Here is a 25,859-nt window from a genome sequence, read left to right as displayed (position 1 = left end):
TTTTGAGGAAGATATGATACTGCTTCAGAGAATCAAAAGAGAATCTTGAATTTAACCACAAAGACTTTTTTTTGTCATTTTGTAGATGCCAAAACGTAAAACATTTGATGGCAGGAAGCAGAGGGAGAAACAAAAAATCAGAATGAGGCAGAAGAGACAGCAGTCTCAGTATCCAGACACTCCTCCCATTGAGCTGGTTGTGGAGTCCAACGTTTCTGTTGAACGAATGGATGGAGCGATATCTGCTCCCCCCAGTAATTTTCTGGGGCAGGTTTCCATGGGGTTTCCTCATAGTAAAAAACCCCTGGCCAGAGTGCAGGCCTCTTGTTCCGAGAGAATGCACTCACCTGCCCCGAGGTTGCCATCTCCTCGAGGAAGTCGTCTGTTTGTCCGCGAACAGGACAAGGCACCGTCCCCTGACTCCCCAGCGTGGGTTTGTGCTCCACCGAGGGCACCTGGACCGGACACCGTGCACGTGTCTGGTTCAGCAGGTCAGGCGCAGCTGGATACCTCCAGGGAGGAGGAGACCAGCAGTATGCTAAAAGATGAGGAAACCTTAACGAGAAACAAAACGGATACTGAACGAAAAACAAAACATATTCTGAACGAACACAAGATATTAGAAACTATATATGAGAACCAGAACAATGATATATCACAGGATATATATGATTACCAAAACAATGAGAAATTGAAGAATGTGATAGAGAACCAATGCATAAAGATTTCAGAGAATATGTATGACAATCATAATGAGATATCAAGGAATCTGTATGAGAATGACGTTACAGAGAATATAAATGAAAACTGTGTGAATGCCATAGATGTGATTCTGTATCAAAATGAAGAGACAAGAACAAAGAAGGATGTAAGTGATAAAATAGAATATGAGAATGATCTTGAAGCCAGTAAAAATGATGGAAGAGGGAGAAAAAGGCAAAGGAATGTTATTACATTGCAAAGAAATTATATGCAAGAAAAGCTAAGTGACAATAAATTTGCTGGTGGTAAAAAAGCTATATTCCCACGTAATGAAAACTTTAGTTTGGTTTCAAAAAAAGTAATTCAAGGGTCATTCCATCAGGGAGATGCAATGTTTGGGGAAAATGCTGGTACACAGTGTGTTGCAAATTGTCTGGCAAGCATATCTTATCACAAAATGAAAAACGTAATGTATTGGACATCAGAAGACATGGACAAAATTCTTATAACAGGCAATGAACTATACACATTTCTGCAAAGATGTTCATCTATAAATAATAGATACTTGTTGGTAGAGGAACTACCACAACTCTTTGAATGTTTCGAGATGTCATATATTTTTAAACCAGATGAGCCACTGACCAGTGTGATTTTGCCTAGTGATGAATTGAATTATGCAGATTTCCATGCCTTGCCACTGAATGAAGCATTAGAAATATCTCTTGGAGATACTGATGGTTGTTTTGTTTGTTATGGAGGAAACTCTTTTTTAATTGGCAAATTTGAACATGGTTTTTTTCTGTTTGATTCTCACTCAAGGTCTATTGATGGAATGGTAAATGAGAATGGGAAAAGCACAAGAATTCTTCTAGCTGATCTGGGGCAGGTCTATATGCATCTTCATTCCTTAGCCTTTTCAATGGGATACTCGGAGAACGTGCTTTGTAATTTAACTGGGGTGTATTGCAAAATTTCTGGTATGACAGACACAGAGAGTGAGTTTGAACCATTTGCTACGACCGCTGGTACTGAAGGGGAATCAGAAGGGAACGATGAAGAGTTGCAGAATGATGATTTAATGATTATTTGTAGTGAAATCAAAGGGTTTACATTTAATCCTCTAAATGAAGGTGTCAAAAGGAATCTGTGTGAAGAACTGAATGTTCCTTTAATGTGCACTGAAAATGTAGGTATTGCTCAAGATGTAGGAAAAGAATTAACTTCACCAGAAACAGAAAAAGAAATTATTGGAGATGGGAATTGTTTCTTCAGAGCAGTTTCCTTCAGTGTCTCAAACTCGGAAGATTTCTATAACACTATTCGGAGTGCTGTTTGTGCACACATGATGGCAAATCAAGAGCTATTCAAAACATTTCTACGTAATGGACAGGAGTCTATTGAGAGTCATCTTTCTGCTTCATTGATGACACAAGAAGGGACATGGGCAACTGAGCTAGAGATTTTGGCAATGGCACACTTCTTGAGAGTTGATATTTTTACATATTCGGGAGGTCGATGGTTGAAGTTCTCGGGGGACATGGTTACCAAGTGTCTGAACAAGAGACGTGGAGCAATTTATTTGCATCATTTACATCAAAATCATTACAATGTTGTGATTTCTATGCATGTCGACTGTGATAGTAATGAAACAGTTCTTATGCGTGGGGAAACAAGAGAAAATATTATGCAAAGGAGGAATATTGGAAAATCTTCATCAAGATTAACATGTTATCAAAGGCGAAAAAATATACAGAAAGAGAAATATAAACAGAACCCAGAACTACGAAGCAGGAAATTAGCTGCAGCAGCTCTCAAGTATAAAGAACACAAGAGTTACCAATTATCTGTGAAGGAAAAATACAGGGAAAAGTATAGATCTGATACCAAATACAGAGATAGAAGTAAGAAGTTGTATGACAAAGTTCGAGATGTCAAGAAAGAGATAAGCAAAAAAAAGTACAGATATAATTATGCCCATAGAGATGATCTTAAAAGGAGAAGTAGTATCAAGTATAATACTGACACAGCACATAGAGAAGATCTCAAAACAAGGAGTACAGAGAAATACAGGAGGAACAGTTTACATAGAGAAGATGTTAAATTGAGAAGTAAAGACAAATACAGAACAGATCCTTTACATAAAGTAGATGTGAAAATGAGAAGTACAGAAAAATACAGAACAGATCCTTTACACAAAGAGGAGATAAAGAAAAGAAGTACAGTGAAATATCAAACTAATGCAAAGCATAGAGAAGAGATGAAGAAGAGAAGTATAGCCAAATACCAATCAGATGAAAAACACAGAGAAAATGTAAAGAATAGGAGTAAGCAGATCTACAAAAGTGATGAAGCTCACAGAAAACGTGTGAATTCTGCAAGTACTAGGAGATACAATACCGATGAATCGTACAGGAAAAGAAATCTAAGAAAAAGGTCTATGAAGTATGAAACAGATGAAGCCTTCAGATCAAAAGCTAAAGTCTATAGTAAAGAAATGTATGCATCAAGTACTTGTGTCAGATTAAAGAAAAAAGATGAAGTAATACAGCAAAGAAGAGCAAAAAGACAAAAACTAGAGAACGAAAAGGAAGTAGCAAACTTATTTAAGTGTAAAGTAAAGGAAGGCATTGATTACATATGTTGTTGTTGCAATAGACTCTTATTTGAAAATCAAGTCCAAAGATGCAATCCCAATACTTATGAGAAGAACACGGAAGCAGCATTAGCAGCCGAGGTCTGCATACAGAAAAAGTATTTCCATCAGTGTTCAGAGGATTGCCTTTCGAATTGTACAAAATCATCATTGTGGATTTGCTTTACCTGTCATAGGAAGATTCTGAGAGGGAAAATACCAGCGGAGGCGACAGTGAACAATTTGTTTTTAGAAGATATTCCGAAGGAACTCTGTGATTTGAATTGCCTCGAAAAACACCTAATTGCATTGCAAATACCTTTTATGAAGGTAATGGGGCTTCCTCATGGCGGTCAGAAGAATGTTCATGGACCAGTTGTGTGTGTGCCATCAGACATGAAAAAAGTAGCAAGTCTACCGCTTAAGGAAGATGAAAATTTGTTGTTGCGCGTTAAATTGAAAAGGAAATTGAATTACAAAGGATATTTTGAATATCAGTTTGTAGACCCGAAGCATGTTTTTGCTGCCTTAGATTATTTGAAACAGAATAACAAATGGTATACAAATGTAACAATAGACACAAATTGGAAAGAAAATGATTATGATGAAGTTACAGATGTAACTGACGAAATAAAATTAGACGATGTAGAAAACCAAGAAGTGGCTACTGATACTTGTTTACAGCCACTGGATATTGCACAGGAAGTTTTGGATCATTATTTTGATGACATATACAATATTGCACCTGGAGAAGGTAAAAATCCAGTACGTATGTTGCAAGAACCAGGAAACGAAGCTAAATCCTTCCCATATCTTTTCCCAAGCGGAAAGTTTTCATGGAATGACGAGAGGTCGGAAAGGATAACGTTATCTAGATATTTCAACAACCGGTTAATGAATGCAGATAACCGATTTGCTAAAGATACAAGTTACATTTTCTTCAGCCAATATTTGTCAGAACTGAATCAAGTTATTGAGAAAACTCAAATCTCAATTCGAAAATCTGTCACAAAGATTGGTGGTGAGAAATTAGTTACACAAGATATGTTACAAGACCCTGAAACCCTTTCAAAGCTGTTAAGAAATGACGAGGCATTACGGTTTATGCAACCTATACGTGGAACACCGGCATATTGGTCTGCAGCCCAAAAAGATCTCTTTGCAATGCTTCGGCAGTTGGGAATACCTACATGGTTTTGTTCTTTCTCTGCTGCAGAACATAGATGGAATGATGCTATTAGAACAATTTTACAACAACAGAATGACCACAGAGATCCAGATTTGTTGGATTGGTCTGAAAAGAATGAAGTACTGAAAAGTAATCCAGTTACTGTTGCAAGGATGTTTGAGCACAGGTTCCACTTGTTTCAGAGAGATGTCATTTTATCGCCATCGGAACCAATTGGAAAAGTTGTAGACTTTTTTCAGAGAGTTGAGTTTCAACAAAGAGGATCGCCTCACATGCATTGCTTATATTGGGTTGAAAACTCTCCTAAAATTGATCAAGATGGCGAAGAGGCAGTTTGTAATTTCATCGATAAATATGTAACTTGCGCAGTTCCTTCTGAGGAAAAAGACGCTGAGTTAAGAAACATTGTGCTAGCCGTTCAACAACACAGTAAAAAACACTCCAAGTCATGCAGAAAGAAAGGCTCGGAATGCAGGTTTAATTTTCCTAGACCGCCTTCCTTGCGCACATTTATCACTTCACCTGAAACTGATGAAATTGATCAAAATATTGAAGCAGAAACTAAAAATGAGGCAGAGAAAAGCGTTGCTAAAGATATGCTTATAAGTGTTTGGGATCAAATGCAACTGGACAACAATTATTCAAGGACAATAGAGGATATTTTCAATGCATTGGGATTGACGCAAGAACAATACGAAACAGCATATAACATGATTACAAAAAAGAAAGCAATTGTTCTACAAAGAGAACCATGTGAGCTTTGGATCAATCAGTACAACTCATGTCTTTTAAGGTGCTGGGATGCAAACATGGATATTCAATTTGTTTTAGATCCATTTAGCTGCATAGTTTATATCATTTCTTATATTTCAAAGTCCGAAAGAGAAATGGGGATGTTGCTTAAACAAACAAAGATTGAAGCAGAGGAAGGGAACTGTGAAGCACGTCAAACATTGAAGAAAATTGGCTCTGCATACTTGAAACACCGGGAAGTGAGTGCACAAGAGGCTGTATATCGTGTGTGTAATTTGAAAATGAAAGAGTGTTCAAGGAAAGTAGTTTTTGTACCAGTGGGAGAAAACCCAACCCGTTTAAGCAAACCGCTTTTTCAGATAAAACAAAAGACACATAAGGAGAAAGAGGAAGCAAATGAGGAGGGAAATGAGGAGGATATATGGATGACAAACATTGTTGAAAGGTATGAAAATCGACCGAACAAGACAATGTTTCATGACATGTGTTTGGCTGAATTCTGTTCAGAATACCGCGTTCTTGCAAAGTCACAGGTTCCGAAGACTCCAAATGAAAATGTATTCGAATTGCTGAATTCAAAGGGATTTATACAAAAGAGAACAAGAACAAAACCAGCTGTCATTAGATACCCAAGATTTAATGTTGACAAAATGTCTGAAAAATACTATCAGTGTCTCCTACAGCTCTTCCTACCTCACGAGAGAGGATCTCAATTAAAACCACCAGGTTTTGATCTCTATCAGACATTTTATGAGAATGGTCATGTGAAAATTGCAAATGATCACAACTTACAGGCAGTTAAGTTATTGGTCGATAGAAATCATGCAAAATTTGCGGAAAATGAAGAAATAATAGCGAATGCACAAGAAACGTTTGAGACTATCGGGGAACCGCAGGATGCATGGGCAAGTTTATGTCCAGAAACTGAATTAATACGAAAGGAATGTATGGAAGAAAGAAGTAAACTGAATGTTTTGAATGATAATGTCGATGAAATACCAGATATGGAAACCGAGGCAAATTCAGCTGATGTCATGTTCAAAGTGCAACAAAATAACCAATCCAGAGAAGAAGCCATGCAGATAATCCAAAATCTTAATGAGACACAGAGAAGCATATTTTATTATGTAAGAGACTGGTGTCTAGAGAAATCAACAGGACAAAACCCAGACCCCTTTCACATATTTATAACAGGTGGTGCAGGTACCGGAAAAAGTCATGTTATCAAGGCTATTCATTATGAAGCTTCACGTTTGCTTGCAAAGAACATGTCAACGCCAGATAGTTTAGCAGTACTGCTGACTGCTTTCACAGGAACAGCTGCATTCAACATTGGTGGAAATACAATCCATCACCTGTTTTCTCTGCCAAAGTATATGCGTCTACCATATGAACCATTAAAAGAACAGACTCTTAGTGAATTAAGGATACAGCTTCGAGATCTTAATGTACTGGTAATTGATGAAGTGTCAATGGTTTACAAGAGACTATTGTATTATATCCATGAAAGGCTTGTGCAAATAAAAAAGAGCAAAGAGCCGTTTGGGGGAGTCAGTGTCATTGCGGTAGGTGACTTTTACCAACTACCTCCTGTCAAACAACGTAAAGATGAAAGACTCTACAAAGACAATATTTCATATCCAGTTGATCATTGGCAAGAATTGTTCAAAGTTGTAGAGTTATCAGAAATCATGAGACAAAAGCAGGATGTACCATTTGCAGAAGTTCTTAATTCTCTGCGTACACGGGAATTGCAGGAACCTCTTAATACTGAAACCTTGTCCATGCTTCGTGAGTGTGTTAGGCAGGGACCAGAGGATGTGTTACATGTATATGCTACAAACGACGAAGTAAACAATTACAATCTTAAAATGCTGCGTAAAAGTTGCAATGATTTTGTTGAGATTGATGCTCAGGATTTCGAGAAAAACACAGCAACAGGGAAACTCACACTGAGAAAAAAGCCTATATCTAGATCAAAATCAGACGGTCTCTCCAGTTCCCTTTTGATTGCGCCGAATGCACGGGTAATGCTCACTCGAAATTGTAATGTAGAGGACGGACTTGTAAACGGTGTCATGGGAAAAATTTTGCATTTTTTATTAAAAGATGGAAATGTAGATCATGTTCTTGCAGTTGGTGTGATATTTGATAACAAGAATGTTGGACAAAGAACTGGGAGAAAAACACCAGAAGGAAATGTTGTCTTAATCGAGAGGGTGCAAGAGGAAGTGGTTGAAAAGAAATCAAAATCATTTATCAGACACCAGTTTCCTTTACGACTATCATGGGCGTGTACAGCTCATAAGGTTCAAGGAATGACAGTTGACAAAGTCGTTGTCAATTTAGACCGAATATTTTCTGCAGGTCAAGGATATGTTGCGTTAACAAGAGTGAAATCCAAAGACGGATTGTTCATTGAAACTAACGATGTCAATACATTAGATAAAAAGGTATATGCTGATGCTGAAGTAAAAAGTGCCCTCTTTGGTATGAATAAATTGAAGTTTCCAAATAGCTTTGAGAGGTCATCTCTGTGTACCAGAATTATACTTCACAACATTCAGAGTCTTAAAGCACACTTTTCAGATCTGCAACACGATTTGCGTTTTACAGAAGCAGATTTAATCAGTTTGACAGAGACTTGGTTGAGACCAAATGAAAATCTGTTCAACTTTTCTTTGGATGGATTTTCTTTCCACTCTCAAGCAAGAGGAAATGCATATGATGATCAGTCTATAGATTTCCATACCAAACGTTTTGCAAAGGGTGGTGGAGTTGCTGTGTACATTAAAGGGAATGAAAATGATAAAACAGTTAACTTTCTTCCTGTCAACAACATTGAAGGTATTGCTGTCAATTTACAAAGCATTCATACAGTAATTCTTACTTTATATCGCCCCGGCACAACCATTGCATGCAAGTTTCTACAGCGCCTTCAAAAGTTACTTGAACATTATAGGAAAGACAACTGGAACATAGTTTGCATTGGGGACTTCAATGAGGATGCACACTTGATAGGACCAATACAATCGTTCATGAAAAATCAGGGATTTAGGCAGCTTGTTTCTTTCAATACAACAGAAGGGGCAACGATTCTTGACCATGTGTATGTGTCTGGATCTTTGCAAGTGGGCGTGAACAAAATGTCCACGTACTTTAGTTATCATGATGCTGTTGTTGTCACAATTTATCCAAATGATGAAAATGCTTGAAATGTTCCATACTTGATGCCGACCACGAAATATCTTTGTGTGCTAAATACCACAGTGCTTCAGAAATGCATGCTTATTATATTGTTAAGATAATGGATATACAGGTACGTATTGGTATCTTGAACAAGGAATACCCCGCTAATGTCGAATCGATCACCGGTCCCGACCGTTTTCTCTAAATAAATGATTTTAAAAACATGAATACGATAATCTAGAATACCCCGCTTTTGTTAAGTATATCGAAAAGCGGAAGAATTACTTTTACCTGGTCTATCTAGAAGTCGATTCATTTTTTCCGGTCAGGTAAACATATTTGGTGTCATTACTTCACACACTTCTACCCCCGACAATATTCACACTTTTCAAACTATTGTAACCTAAAACTTGTAGGATGTATGTTAATGAGGATTGCAGCTTGGGTGTTTTGTGCAGTTTACTACATATTTATAAAATTTCGTTGAAACACAGTCATAGTTACCGATAATGAGTTTAAATAGACACACTATCGATCTAACAATGATAGTTGCCAAATTCATAAAACGAGTAATTACGGAACTGAGTTTATTATTTTATGTACGATTCAAAAAACAGTGTAGCATGAATGAGATACGAAGATTAAATACCTATTCAAGTGTAACAGAAACAGCTTATGTGTATTGAACATGTTACACTATATATATAGCTAATCAGAGTGTGGAGTGACTTCCGGTTTATCGTACATGTGTTCTTTCCAATATGAGTACTAGCTCTAAGCGTACTCAATTAATATAGGATATGTTAGCTTCACATAAAATATTAAAATAAGTTGTGTGTATTATAATGCTAGTCGCAGCTAGATAATTAATACGTGCTATTCGTTATTTTTCAAATCCGTATTTTTTGTTTGTAACGTGATAAATTCCAGAAATACATGGCAAGTGCTACAAACTTAGTTGCAAACAGACGAAAGAGAAGAGGATGCGTTTTTTTAACGAGATATTGATTTTAAAATTTAGTTGTTTTCACAAGTATTTATATGTATTTCACATGATGAAACAACACAAACAAACAAATGCTTCATCGAATTTTAATACCTATCGCATGAGCAACTTAGATATCATATTTAAAGTTTTTTGAAGTTATTTAACTTGTTTTGAATAAATTTAATTTTATTTTTTGAAAACTCTTACCTTAAACTATCTGAAAAATTTAGATTTCATCCAACAATTGAATTATGACCTCAGCCGAAGTGCCCATCGCATATATGAACGTCCGACGCCATTTCCGTTCGTCACCAGAAAGAACTAAAACATTGAATTTTCAACTTTTTTGTTTTTAAATATTTTTCTGTTATTTTTCGATAGACATGCTTTAGTAAATGCGACATATGTAATTTGTTTTAAAAATCGATCTAGGCATACTCAGTAATCGAACTTTCGGGCTCCAACATCTGAAGCGAGGCTTCCCGTGGCATAATGGCTAATCTGATGAACTTGTGTCCAGACGACCCGTGTTCAATCCCCGAATGAGAATGTTTGGTTTTTTCCCTTTATTCTGCTTGGATTTAAGAATATTTCTTCGAAAAAATTGATTATACTAATTTCCGTTTTAATAGAAACGCTTTTATTTCCAGCATAAATATATGTCTATTGAAATCCTTACAGAGGGTTAAACGGAATTTGAAAAGGTGTTAAGACATGCAAGAAAAAAACAACTACCCTGATAGCTTTTCAAAGTTAATTCAAACGGAAGACCTCTCGTTGCTCGCAACGAGATCGCGTCTAGTTATGTCTATTGTTCTCAGGTGAGCGATTTGGCCCATTGGCATCGTGTTTCAGTTGCTTATTGCATACTTGTGAACTCTACCGCTTTACGCAGTGAACTTGTTTATTAACATAAGAGCGAGGTTTTAATTATACATGTACTAGCTACTAAAAGTGAGCATTATTTCTTGTTATTAATAAATGTTTTCTACATGAATTGAGCAATAAAATATGTAACAATTAATCTACTCTTTTTTCGCTTAGGTATATTTTGCGGAAATGTAGAACCACTTAACTTACATTCCTTGTTGAAGGTTATCCTATGGGTTTTTGTGAAAATGTATTATTCTTGCATATATGGTATTTAAAAAGGGCTATTTTTTTACCAATAAACCTAACTACATTTTATTTTTTTGTATTACAAAACTAGTCTAACAATGAATGTTTCAATTTTGAGGACAAATGAGCATTAGCTAAAAATAATTTTAGCCCCAAATTGAAAATGTACAGTGGCCCAACAATGACCCTATATTATCCGCTACATTGGCCCAACAGTAAACCAACAAGATGGTCCGATTAAGAGCCGATAAGCAAATTGCCGTTGGCCCAATATTAATTGCTTACATTGGCCCAACTGTACAAAAATGATGTTTGTCCAACATTAAAATGAATACAATGGCCCGACCTTGTCTGTTATATTGGCCCAACAGTAAACCAACAAGATGGTCCGATTAAGGGCCGATGAGCAAATTGCCGTTAGCCCAATATTAATTACTCACATTGGTCCAACTGTATAAAAATGATGTTTGTCCAACATTAAATGACTACATTGGCCAAACAATGGCACAATCTTGTCTGTTACATTGGCCCAACAGTAAACCAACAAGTTGGTCGGATTAAGGGCCGATGAGCAAATTGCCGTTGGCCCAATGTTAAATGCATACCGTGGCCCAACATAAGGAACATTGTTGGCCCAACAAATGTCAAATGACGTCCTGCTATCTGGGTCATCGCTAACTTCCGGGGACATGGTCTCTACGAAGAACGCGCGCTTGACAGATTTCTTTTCCTCCCGCGTGAAAAATTCATCTCGCTCTAGCTGAATCATCCTACTCTTCTGTTTTCCCGAGATTTTCAGTGTCCTCCGCTGCGGCTTCATACACATGTTAATACAAATTACCTAATTAATAAAGTATATGTACAGTTAAAATAATTTCGTTTTTATGTAGCAATCATATATTTTTGCAACCAAAACACTTAAAACATGGATTTTTATTTAACTAAAGCTTATACCTGTATAAATAATGTTTGTTGTTGCTTTGACCATTTATATTTAAACAAAACAATTGCATTTCTCTTAAGCTTTTCTGCTTTATTTCTTTCCCTGTGACTTTGAACTTTCCCATTTTCCTTCCTCTTGTTCTCATCCAGCATGTTCCTCCACACCCTCTTCACAGCCTCAGTACAAGACATTTATAAATACACATGTATATGAAACAAAACTACCTAACAAAAATGTATCCATTGTTCCATTTATCAGTTTTCTTCTTAAAAAATATACACATTTGAAAAGAAAACAAATTAATTTGTTGCTATAAAATGTTTCTAAAAACGGAACATTTCTTATTTGATTGCATGTATTATTTCGAAATGCAACCCATGTTATATTAAAAATAAACCATGCCAGTTTACTTGATATATTAGCATGTATCATGTATCAAAATAGCATGCAAACTGTAAATTAATGCTTTTTATTTAAGTAATTGTACATTTTTATCTAAACCACCAGAATATATAGCCAGATAGAAAATATCATATATCATGGAAATATAATTTTAGAATTCGTAGACTAACCATCTTTTTTAAAGCAATTGTATGATGACCATCTTTTTAAATCAATTTGATGTTTACTTGTACGACAAAGCTCTATAAAGCAATCTCTTTTAAACACGCTAAGAAAAACATGTTATTTAGTGAGAACTATGTTATCAGTTTCAAAGATAGAAAAACTACAGTGAGAAATCTACGTAATTTAATCAACCCCCGTAAAATTGACAGTTTCAAGAAAGGATAATTGTTGGGTAAAAAAGATAAAGTAATTTAATGGCATTTTAGATAAACTAAAGAATAAGAGAAATGCCTTAGTAAAGAAGTTTGAAGAATGTTTAAACAAAGCAAATGATATCTTTGAGAGAGCAGAAAATGTGACAGTCTTTAACTTGTGTTCAAAGAGAAGAAATTTCTCAGTAGCCTTATTAAATAGATACAACATTTATTGAAACTGGGCAATGCTTGATGCGCAGGATGTTTCATCAAGTCACATGCATTTTTATTTTTGTTGAAATTTCAAACTCGGTATAAGTTTCTTGTAAAGTGAAAGTCAAACTAACCTTGCGACTGCTTCCCTGTGGATTTTTTTCTTGCAATAGCCCTTATTTTTTTTTTCTCATGATAAACAATGCAGCAGTTTTGGATAAGCAGCATTTAATATGCATAATTTAATTATATTTTAAAACCTGTGACTGACTAATTTGAGGCCCAGAAATAAGTGCAACTTTTAATTATCCAAAACGTGAAGTGGTAACAAACATTATTAGAGAATCATTACAACATGAACGTTTCCGGGTAAATATTTGATAGTTGGAATGTTTCAGGGATCAGAGCATCAGATATAAAATGATTTTAAGGGATTGTGGTTTTGAAGTGACAGTCATTACGTTATTAAAAATCAGTACTATTAGGAGGTTGAGACATTTTCAAGCAGTATATAACTCACAGAGAAAATAGGACAAATATGGTCTGCAGTTCAAGACATAATCAAGGAAAAAGAAGAAGCAAGTAGTACATCTTCTCAAGTAGAAGAACTGATGACTCTACATGAAAAAACCAAAAAAACCTGTAACAGAATAAGAATCTTTGAGCACAATTTTTTTAGACTATTTAAACAGACGTCATTCTGCTCAAGTTAACGAATAAATGGAACGACTGAGGGGCATCCGGATATCCTAAGATCTATTTTAATTATCAAATTTCAATCAAATTGTTATTTTAAATAAACCAATAATAACGGATTAATTTTGATGGCTAAAGTTGCACGGTCAAGATTTTACTTAAACCATACAATAACCCAAACTCGTTAACTTAATTAACAGACTGATCTCTCCATATTGATTATACCTTGGCATTTAAATTTGAATAAGCAGTAAAAATTATCAAATGTTATTCAAATAAGATTGAAATATGACGTCTCAAATTTTAAAATCATTCTTAATGAAAATCCCTATTTAACTCAAAATCCAAATCAACTTGAAGAGTGTAATATACAGTATGTTCAGAAGAGGTATCATTTACATTTTAGGGGAAAATCATAAAAGTAATCGGTTATTAATCGAAACCTTGTTTTAAAGTAATCGAGTATATGACAACTATCCGTGTAATCGATTAATAGTTGATTACACAAAATTACCATATGTAATCGTTTACATTTTTAAGTAATCGTGCCCATGCCTGCTCATTATTTTCTGGCTCAATATTCTCACTGCTTTTTATAGATTGCCTTGCAGACACTTAGGAATCTTTTCTTTTTCTGCAGTCGAGGCTTCGCCATCTAGCTGGCAATCCTATTTTCTAATGATGGGGCAATATTCAAAAAACACAAGTTCAGAAAATGCGGATGATCGGGATATTGTGACGTCATATATCTGTACAGTCCACCAGCTACAAGCGGCCACGTGTTTTCGAGTTCATAAACTACCGATATAAAAAAAACGTGTTTCTTCCCCAGACATGTCCTGTCCGATAAACGGCTGTCTCTCAGTTATCGTCCTTCACATCAAATCTAAGTATAAACATTGGACAGAAAAGCACCTCTTTTATCAGTATTCCGCTGAGAAGTCCCTTGCCGTAAAAATACAAAATGATGGTTCATATCTTATTTATCTAATACATGTTCATGCACTATATCGAAGAAAACTGACATTTTTTCTTAAATCTGAAATCAAATTATATTCTTATGATCTGCGCCAAAAACTAGTATTCCTTTCTTAAAAGATAGCCTAATTGTTACTCCCATGTTTCTGAATAATTTTGTTTAGTCAGGCAGGCTTTTTGGAAAGTTATTACAGCAAAACTCGAATGTAACGAACACGGATATAGCGAATTTACGGCTATAACGAATTATTATTCATGTCCCGGCAAATTTCCTATATATACCTATAGAACATTGATGTATATAACGAACACGGCTATAACAATTTACGGCTATAACGAAGTAATTTTAAGACCCCCACTGGCAAAATTTTAACGTATTTTATCATTTATATAACGAATTTTTTCCATTTTGAATTTCATTGAAGAAACATGCAATTTTAAGATGCATATATAAAATACTCAAATTCAAATAGTATACGGAATTTTTTAAAAAATTGAAATGAAATGGTTATATTGACATTTTTTGTAAATGACGGTAATACTTATTTTATAACTTACGATAATTTAGAAAACTGTTAGCCGCAATAACCCTTAATTATTTCATAACGAATTCGCTATAATATGTTTTACGAATTCGTTTAAAACGTATAGCGAATAACGAGGTTTTTTCTATGGTCCCTTGAAATTCGTTATAAACGAGTTTTGCGGTATTTGCATCCATTTAGGTACACGTTTAAAGAGGTATTTTTTTACGAAGGGAGAACAGACATTGGTATGTAAAGCTAGGACCAAGGACTTTGTAATATATGAAGGAATCATTGAGAAGGATGTAGTCTTTTTTTGCAACGAAAAAGTTTCCAATTGGATTAAGGATCTATAAAGTAATTAAATGTCATAACACAGTTTCAATTTCCTTTCATGTGAAACCATGAACTAGTTGTACAATTTTTATCCTGGTTGCACTACACATTTATGAATAAAACATTTTTTATGCCTTATATCTTAGGATAATGACAGCAAGTATCTGCCCAAATCAACAGAATACGTCAGAGGAACCTCTTAAATAAGATGATTAAAGCACTTGCTTCACAAGGTATCAACCTAAAAGAAAATGAAACTGTGACTGACCAACACTGTGAAAACAAAGAAACAGGAAGAACTTGTTGCCGATATCAGATATTTTTGGAGTGAATTTCGTACAAGAGATGATGCGGAGGACGGGTCATCGCTCAGAAAAGGCAGTAAACAATACAAGCAACAGTGCGACGATATTTTTAAGAAGGTGTCTGCAGTATTGGAACCTACTCCTCGGGTGGCGAAATTCTTGGATAAAAGAAAGCGCGAGGACGACATGGAAACTGATACCGACCTGTCGTGCTGCCAAAAAAACAACATCATTGCGCTCCTTTGGTTCTGACGTAACTAATGCCAAAAATGGACAGTATTTTAAAAAATGTAAAATTTCTCTCAATTTTTAAAACATTCCGAGAAGTAGTACATTTTTTTAATTTTCTGAAAAATCAGATATTTTTTGGGGTTGATTGTGAGACAATTTTTGTCTGTTGCTTGTAAAACAATTTTTAAAGCAAATAAATTGGTGTTCTTGGGTTTTGGTTTCCATGTAGTGAAAGTGGAAGTTGCTGTACAGCTACCTGTATGATAATTTCCAGATACTTTATAAGTTATTGTACAAATGGGAGCTTCGCCTACTCAAGGTTTCATGATTTATCAAACAGCCACACGCAGAGACAAGTGAAACACACTGGGCCGTGGTACCCGTAAATTTCACTTTTTTCGAACACAGGAATTCGCTGAAGGTTTGAAGCTTATGTAAAACCAAGAACGACTCTGATAAATAACATATAAATTCCACAGCCGTTTTCAAACGGAAGGATATACTCTTGATCAGTTTGTTACCAACCACAAGCTATTGGTGAAAGAATGCATTCATGAAGAAGCAAACAATATTTTTCGAGACCGTCTTGTTATTGGAACTCAGAACACAAACATAGGCGAAAAACTTGTCAATGTTGGCAGTGACCTAACGTTGGAGAAAGCACAAGATATTGCAGGACTGCATGGAATGCCCACAACGCAACAATGTCCCACTCCTCAGGAGAAGATTCAATGGTAAATTTCATAAAGAAACGCTATGATGAGAAAAAAAGTTGAAAGAAAATTTCGGTATAAGAAAACCAAAAAGCAGGGTGATTATCAGAAACCTTGTACACGCTGTGGATACAAACCTGGAGACGGAAAAGACTCATGTATTTTTGGTCACAAATACATTAAATCTCATAGGTTGAAATCGAAATAAACAACCAAAACAACGTCTCTAATTCTGCGTGATCTTAATCAAGGGCTTTCGCCGCGTTGGTGGACATAGAGCGTGAAGTATGCCCCCAAATAAAAAGTTAAGAACAGATCAGAAACAGCCAATACGCATGTCGAAGGAAAGACGAACCAACAAGTTGTAAACAACAAATAAATAAACGAAAGACAGACATTTTTAAGATAGGTGGATACGAATTTGGTCATGTTTAAAATATAAGGACAATAATATGTTTTGTACTATATGCATCACGGAAAAAATAATCATATGCGTTCAAGATTGAATTTTCAAAATTTCTATAATGTTTAGACCTGCTTCGGCAACTGAGGTTCCGTTGCTTTCAAATAAAAGAAACAAATCTGCAGCGCAGCGATCTACTCTTCAAATATCATCGAGTAAAAAGTAGGTAGAAATTTCTAGTTGGCAATGAAACAGAATCATCAGAAATATTTGAATTAGTTGACAATGGTGTTGTTGATCATATCTATTACACTAAACCTGTGCCTAATCCAGAAAAGTAGAAGTTCCCTCCATGGATGACGGAATTGAGGAAACTGTCGATGTCATTTACTGTGAAAGCAATGGTTCTTGTGCTGGTATGTTTAAGTTAACAGATATACTAAAACATTTATATGTCAATAAAACCTTTTTTGATGCTGATCGTGTTATAATGTTCATATCTGGCGCCATAGGAAATGATAGACTGACTGTCTTTGTATAATGCGCATGCGCTATATCTTAGCGTCACTTGTCATTATGGGGCGAGTTCGATCACAAACCACGGTCACCGTAGTTAGACTAAACGGTGTGTTCTCCGAACGCCTACTCCTCAATTAAAAATAATAATTGGTCAAGGCAATTATGGGGCCCTCTAAGGGGACACAGGTAGACTTTACCTGTATATACTTTGGGACACAGGTAGACTTTACCTGTATATACTTTCGTTCACAGGTAGACGACATTGTCTTATTTTTAATTTAACAAGAATAGAATTCCTGGGTCCTCCGCCGGTCAAGCAGTATACTAGTATCGAGTCTATCGACCAAGGCTGATTTAGGAACTTGACCAAGGTATTAGTGATATAAACATTTAGTATAAATTTAATGAAAATCCGTCAAAATTTGTAGGCATGAGAGCGCTTATAAGGCCAATTTTCGGATAAACTGGAGTCATTACTGTGGTCAAAGTCCCATAACTCCAACAAAAAGGATCGACCAATGCTGATTTTCGAACTTGACCAAAGTATTAGTGGTATAAACATCTGGTATAAATTTAATGAAAATCCGACAAAATTTGTAGGCATGAGAGCGCTTACAAGGTCAATTTTTGGATAAAACGGAGTCTTTATTGCGGTCAAAGTCCCGTAACTCCAACAAAAAGTATCGACCAACGCTGATTTTCGAACTTGACCAAGGTAATAGTGGTATAAACATTTGGTATAAATTTAATGAAAATCCGTCAAAATTTGTAGGCATGAGAGCACTTACAAGGTCAATTTTTGGATAAAACAGAGTCATTATTGTGGTTAAAGTCTCATAACTCCAACAAAAAGTATCGACCAATGCTGATTTTCGAACTTGACCAAGGTAATAGTGGTAAAAACATTTGGTATAAATTTAATGAAAATCCGTCAAAATTTGTAGGCATGAGAGCGCTTACAAAAAAGTGTGACGGACGGACACACGGACGCACGGACACACGGACGGCATTTCTATGTCCCCGCACCGCGTTGCGACGGGGGACAAAAAAAGATGCAATAAATAGTGCTACCGGGTAATGGCTGCATGTACCTAACATTATATTAAAAATACCATATTTTTTTTAATAACCTAAATGTTTCACTGAAATAAAATAATCATTAAATAAAAAAAATTAAAATTAAATATCTTTCTTCATTTTTAAACTTACATCTTAACAAAATAAGAATAAAACATTATTTCTTAAGGTATAAATTAAAATCAGAGATTTTAAATGATGATTATCTAAATTATGACTGAGATAAAATTATGATAAAAAATCACTTTCTTCAACAAGTTTGTCCAAGCTGTGAATAAATAAATGAACGTGAAGAAACTGATAAGAAGAGCAGCCGTCCTACCCCTAGTTCCTCTAGACAGCATCGAAGACGTGTGGTCCTGGAAGACCGCGATGAAGCCGACCTTACGGAAGTGAGAGAGACCTTTACAGACTATGTGACAGAACAGTGGGTGAATGGTGACAGACTTATTTGGAATCACTTTGGAACCAATGGACCACGGACCAATAACAACTTAAAAGCATGGCACGGGAAGCTGAAGAGGATGGCCCTACACGCGCACCCAAACATCTACACTGTCATCAAGATCTTCAAGGACATCCAGAATGGCAAAGAAATTCTACAGATCCAGAAACAAAGAAGTACGCGAACATCAAGAGGAGACTGCAGACCCTGAAGGAGCGATACCAAGACGGGATCATCGACCTTATGACCTACGCAGATTCAGCTTCGGAACTTCTTTATTTAGGACATTGACATAGTGACAGTGAAAGTGAAAGGACATTATGACAGACTCCGTGCCCATACAAGTATATGTGTAAATATTGTATATATACTGGTATGAATTATACTTTTTAAAACTTAATGTCATTTTGAATTGTTATTTATGTTTTAGACAACCCTGTTTTTATGAGTTTGTTATAAAATAGTGCTATGTGTCAAAATAAAAAGAAAACTGTATATAAAATGTTATGCAATTTTAAAACATTATTTTATTGTTTTAAATTACATGTAGTGCTAATAAATTAAATAAATATATTAAAATTGATTCAATGTTCTCTTTTTATTTATGCAACAATTTTAATTATAAAGACATTCAAAATTTAACAAAAATGACAAACTGTTATATTATTTCTCATTCAAGGAAACACAGGTAAAGTTTACCTGTACACCTTTAGAAGGCCCCATAATTGCCAAGTATAATTGAATAATGATAATTGGGCAGTAGGCGTTCGGAGAATCAGCCGACTAAACTAAGATCGAACTCACTTTAGTCGGTGGAAAATGAAACCGCGGTTAAACCAGCGGGAATACTCTGGTCACGTTGGTTCAAAGATGGCGGAGAAAGGTGAGACTTTAAATTTTGCAGTTAAAAAAATCGATATAAAATGCTTAATCTTAAATTTGAAGATGTAAATTTTGGTTTCAGTTGTGTGTATTACACGTGCTCCCTTTTTAGTGATAGAATACAATTATCTATTGCAGTGTTTCACAGAAATAAAAGATTATTATTCTTATGATGGGTACTTGTGAAAAAGTGATCCGAAGCCAGTCATGAATTTTTATCAATAAGTCGCTCAGTAAAATTTGTATTATCGATAGACTTACTGATAAAAATTAAGGTGCCTGTAGTATACCTTGTGCAAGTGTACATTTTTTTTTTCACATGTACATTAAGATGGCAGATACAGTTGAAGAACGTAGATCCCACTGGACTTGTTACACCTGCAAACAAAAGGCACCTATTCATTCTTTGGAGACTCCGGAAAAGTCTAAGAGGACTGAAATATTTGTTGATGGTAATTACAGGTATGGCTATGCATATCATTAGTAATGACATTAGTGAATTTTCATTTTTAAACACTTATTGTTAGACTTCTTTCTTTAGAAGACGCTTAAGAGTAAATCTGTAATACTCTTTAATGTTATTATTCAATAAGTAACACGTGTTTTTGTCAATGCTAAGTAATTAGAAAATTCACACATCTGTTTATTTTTTATTAGGATTTATTTGCGTTGTCCATATTTGTAAAGACTACTTCCATGCACAGTGTGCTTTCTATGAGCTAGAACTGATTCTAACTAAGGAATTAACAGATACTCTTTGTGAGAACAAGGTATACATTTCAATATAAAATGATTGTATAACTAGTCGTCACTGTATGTAAACTGTTTAAGATTTTTTGTACTTAAAATGAAAACAGTTCCCTTGAATTCCAGATTAGAATGTCAACAGATCAGACAACTCTTATTCTGAAGAGAAGTGATGGAAGTGAAAAGCGAGTGCGATGCCGGACAGAAGTTTTTAACATGCTGCACTCAAAGGAGACAGGTACATGAAATAATAGTGGGTTGGTATATAAATAACAATAAATCTAAAAAGTTAGATTTTAAGCAGTAATAGTATCATGTTGGCCTCTTGTTATTGTTTATGTAATAGATCAAGGTCAGTTAGGTATTATTCAAAACACCTGCATTTCACTTAAAAATTAACTTTTCCCCCCTAGATCTTTTCCCCTAGATCCATCAGTCAAAAGCTTAGTTGTACAGTCTCTTCTAAATGTAGAAAAGTCAGATCTGCCATCGAGCTTTAGTAGATCAGATGACCAGGCCTCAGGATCATAAAGCATTTTTAGACTTAAGGTAGTCCATCCATAACTATCATATTTCATATCTAATAGATTGCAAGTTTGATCACTAAAATCTTTTTATTTTAAGGAGTTTATTAAATAATAAAGTTTCACCTTTGCAATCTCTAAAAAAAAATAATTTTGATAAATTTATCATATGTTGAAGTTAACATTGAAGTCTATGGGGAAAATAATCTTCTCACATTTCTCTTGGTAAAAAGTTGCAAAAGCTTTCTCCGTTGTCGAATATGCTAAAATACTTTATAGTTTACCATACATATTTTCAGAAAATAATTTTTGAAATTTTCCTAAACGGCAGACAACTCTTTAAAAAAATTTAAGTGCAAAAAGTTCATTTAATTGACTACATACATAAACCCAAGTTTGGTTTATGTCAGCCTCATAATAGCTTCAAAATATGTATTTGATGTAGTATAGATCAATCAAAATTGTTAAATTCACCTTAGTTATGGATGGACTACCGTAAGTCTAAATTGCAATCTTTTATAAAATTATTATATTTCATAAAATTACCCTTACATTTTGTAACTATCAACATAATATAGAGACACTTTTCAAGACAATAAGACAGTGTATAAAATTTGACTTTAGTCTAAGACTGCTTCATGATCTTGGGGCCTGCATTCAGCATCATCTGACACTTCATCATTTACTTCAGCATCATCAGAGACATCATCTAGGTCTCAATTCCTTTTTGCTTGTGAAAATACCAGCACAACACACATTTGGAAGGCAGAAGATGTTTTGGTAAATCTCAGGCGTGAGTAAAAAGTTATTTAAAATCCAAAAACCATACCGCCTTTTGGAAAGAAATCAGTGCTCAATGAAACACTCCAATGTATTGTTACTCCAAATCAGGCAATGAACAAATATTATAGTCTGAAAAAACGCTGGAAAAAACGTGTTGATGCCCCAACTGGAACTGAAAGGAAATATTTTCGACAGAAAGAGCAGTTTGATGAAATATACGGTACAAGAGAAAGTACAAAATCCACCATCACGTTAGACACATTGGGAAAAAACCCTGAACGACAATGGACTAAACAGTCTTCAAAGCAACCTAGCAGGAATACAGGTACAGCGAAAAGACGTTCAGACATGCTGGAAGTACTAAAAAGACATAACACAGAATTCAATGACAAAATGGAGCAGATACACACAGATCAAATGGCAAGACTAGACAGACTTTTGAATCTTTATGAAAGAGAAATTGAAGCAAAAGAAAGCTTCATTAAGTAAATGTTTTTTTCATATCGTTTTCATTAGACTAGTGCACATTTTACTGAAACTAAACATTTAGAAAATTTTATTTGAACACTAAGTAAAGTGACAAGTGACCTAAGTAATGAAAGCAGTTAACAATTGTTTTAAATTTTGAATATTATTAGAAAAAAATGAATAATGTTAAACGTTTAGCATTGGTTTACATCATTTCCAGACTTCCCAAATGTCTTTTTTGAATGCTGTGTTGTACTCTTTTTTCTTTTTGGACAAACATTTTGTTGGTCGTATACTTGGTTTTAATTAACAATCGTTATTTATGGAAGTAAACATTATTTCAGATATCAATAACTTCTGCTCCAGGAGAAAATGCATTTGAAGATTGTGATATGCCTTTACATGTATCCTGTTCACATTCCGAAGCATCAGGATTTTATGACAGCAGCGAAACATTCAAAATGACGAAACTTAAAGTAGTGACTTAAATGCAGTGATATATACGTACGTATATTTTATTGATAGACACAACTTTGTTATATTGACAAATTTTCTTTTGTAAACTGAGTAGTACTTTATGTTTGAGCTTTAATTGTTTGATCATTTTGAAAAATACAGTTCCGCATCTGTTTGTGATCTCTTATGTTAACATCTCCCTCATCCATTTCTCACAATAATCCCCTGAAACACTGTCCCATCAATTTCGGACAAAGTTTCTTTCAAAAAATTCAGTGGATTTAGTTCAGAAAATGTCAAAAACACTCGTATGGAATTTGGATTTTTTTGATATATACACCAAGTCTTGCAACTAATAATAATAGTGTTGCAGCTTTCCATCTTCATCTATCGGGACCGGCTTTAACTAGGTTCAAATTCGTTAGACACCCCTGTAAAACGCACATGGTTTGCCTTTAAAAATGCATTTACCGAGCAATATGCAAAACTCGGAATGATTGATCCTAATATGGTTGCAGAGAAAGCAGGTTTCGAATCTCTGAGGTTGTTATCTTCACAACCCCTGCGTGGTGAATTCGGAACTAATGTGTCCGGTTTGGTTTGTTTTTTATTTAGTTCATCCGTCGTTTACATGTGATCGAGGCACTTTTGCCCAACTCCTTTTTTATGTACATTTACGCACTAAGGAGTAAGTATTTTGTTTAGCATTGTACAAAACATTTAATTACACCCAGATTACCAATTTGCATTAATGTAATTCAGCTGTCATCCCTTTAGATGTCAGTTCATCTTCGCTAGGTTTATCAAAACATGTGTAAAGCATAATGTAAAACATGGACATTTAGGAACATTGTTATTTACATGCTATTTAGTCGCACTAGCAGAATGCTACAGTTAATATCCTATATGTTCTTACAAGTTTTAACTATTATTATCAATCTGAGTTATGTTTAAGCCCTAAACCTTTCTACGATAAAAAAAAAAATCATTTGGCACAGTGTGAAAAATAGATTGGACTTGACATGGTACAATTTTCTGTAACTTGTATTTGTACTTTTGCATTTTTCACCCTCACTGGGGGAGCAATAAACACTTTACTCAAGGAGAAGTTTTAGTTGTTTAACGGCACAGTGAAAATCCGTAGACCGGTAAGATTGGTCATCAAGATGAGTCTGCGGTCAGAACCAACAAGAAGAAGCACACGTATGAGGACCCTGACAACAGCAGCTCAAGAAGACTATGAGGCTCGAGTGGACACCTTTCAACGAAGGCTAAACAGTATTAAGAGCGAGTGGAGGGAGTGTTTCGAAGAAACTGAGAGATCAAGCAGTGATATTAAAACTATAAAATCAATTGATGATCTTCTTGTGAAAGGCTTCGAAACGTATCAGAAAACATCCAATGCATTTTGAGAACTGTACGCACAGAACAAAGCGCAAATGAGCTTGCATCTCATCTCCTAATTAAAGATACTTTGTTAGGAAAAATCAATGTAGGAAGAAGCAAAATTGAATATTTGATTTCAGAGGGATCATTTAAATCGCTGACTCAGCGATCACTTTCATCTTTCAAGCCGATAGATAGGATCTATACTGTTATGGAAAGAAGCAAAACTAGAAGCCCAGCGCACACTGTTGAAACATTTAGCTTGAGGCTCAACTAAAACGTCTGAAGGTCCAGCGAAAAATGAAGATGGTAGAGAGCGATCTCAGTGTTCTTAAAGAGGACACACATTTACAAGAGCTTGCGCCGAGTCTCTCGAGTGAGTCAAAAACTGAAGAATACTTGAAGCTTCTCCCAAGGTACGAGCAGGATCGCAAACAGGATGAAAAGGTCATAGAGACATCCCAGTCCAACAGCTTTAGTGATTGCAGACAAAAGGAGGATGCAGTTGTATCAACACCGAAACAGTCTTCCACTTCCCCTCCTATAGCAACTGCTTATGTCAAGGAAGAGACACCACAATTACACACACTGAGGCCGTTCGACGACACACCTAAGACTCAGCTGAACCCCGAAGTACAACCCTTCACTCCGAGACAGACGGAAGTAACTCAGCCGAGTCAGATGATCATGATAGACACATTTACTAAGCATTTAGTAAAAAAGGACCTCATCATGTCAGGGCTGTCAACATTTGACGACGATCCGATAATGTACGTCTCATGGAAAAAGGGATTTATTAACATTATGGAAGAACTCGGAGCTACGGAAACAGAAAGACTAGAATTATTATGTGAAACACTGGGACCTGAGTCTTCAAGACAAGCTAGAACTATAAGAGCCTGTAATGCAGACAGTCCAAGCATCGCAATTAAGAAAATCTGGGAGAGGCTGGAGAGACGCTTTGGAACGGCAAAACAGATCGAGAACTACATCCTGAAGAAAATTAAAGAATTCCCAGAGATTTCGACGGATCACTTTCATCTGCTCAACGACCTGGCAGACCTAGCATCCGAGATTGCATCATTAAAGGCACAACCTCAGTTTGAAGTCTTATTCAGCTTTGACTCAAAGAAAGGTGTTAACGAACTTGTGGGAAAACTTCCATGGAATCTGAAGGACAAGTGGACTTCAGAAGCAACAACACATAAGCAAAGTATGGGAGTGTCATATCCACCCTTTTCAGTTTTCGTTAAGTTTCTGGAAAACATGGTAGAAATGAAGAATGACCCTGCATTCCAGTATGAGAAGAAAGGGGGCAAGAAACAACAAACTTTTTTGACTCAGCAACCGAAACAGTTTAGTAGGAATGCAGTGAACAGGACTTTACCATTAACCAGAGTAGCTGCTAGAAAGACCTAGGCAATCACAACTTTGGAAGTGACGGACATCTGATAAAGCTAAACAGATTGAACAGTTAAGCTCCTTGTTTGTGTATATGCCAGAGATACGGCGGGGAACACGGACACACTCCATTATCACTGTAGATTTTGAGGGAAACTGCGAATTTCTAGAGTTCACTTTGCAAACACCTGTCGGTGAGCTCAACTTACAATGGAATAAAACCTTACTGCGATTTAAGATCGAATGAAAATTATAAAATAGTCAATATCGTGGTTGAACAGAACGTACTATATAATCGAGAAAAAAATGATACGGAAATATTTCATAATGACGATAAGTACTATATGAATATTTTTTTACAGGTACTTTTTATAATAGATTTTTATATTATAATTATGGATGATAAAACAAGAATAAAGTGTAAGGAAGTGTTGTTTGTGTGTGTGTGTGTATATATATATATATATATATATATATATATATATATATATATATA

General features: G+C 35.3%; 1 protein-coding gene across 1 annotated transcript; it reads left to right on the top strand.

Moving 5' to 3' along the window:
- The first annotated feature begins 85 nt into the window (after window positions 1-85).
- LOC136275800 (uncharacterized) lies at window positions 86-18,927 on the top strand. Its single transcript, XM_066085802.1, has 5 exons — window positions 86-936; window positions 1,522-4,088; window positions 4,551-4,652; window positions 5,784-7,303; window positions 18,580-18,927. The coding sequence occupies exons 1-5, from the start codon at window positions 86-88 to the stop codon at window positions 18,925-18,927; spliced, it is 5,388 nt and encodes a 1,795-aa protein (XP_065941874.1).
- The last annotated feature ends 6,932 nt before the right edge of the window (window positions 18,928-25,859 follow it).

The sequence above is a fragment of the Magallana gigas genome, chromosome 1 (genome assembly GCF_963853765.1).
Source record: "Magallana gigas chromosome 1, xbMagGiga1.1, whole genome shotgun sequence".
NCBI lineage: Eukaryota > Metazoa > Mollusca > Bivalvia > Ostreida > Ostreidae > Magallana > Magallana gigas.
Note: the sequence above shows the minus strand (reverse complement) of the source record. Positions and strands in the feature narration are given on the sequence as shown.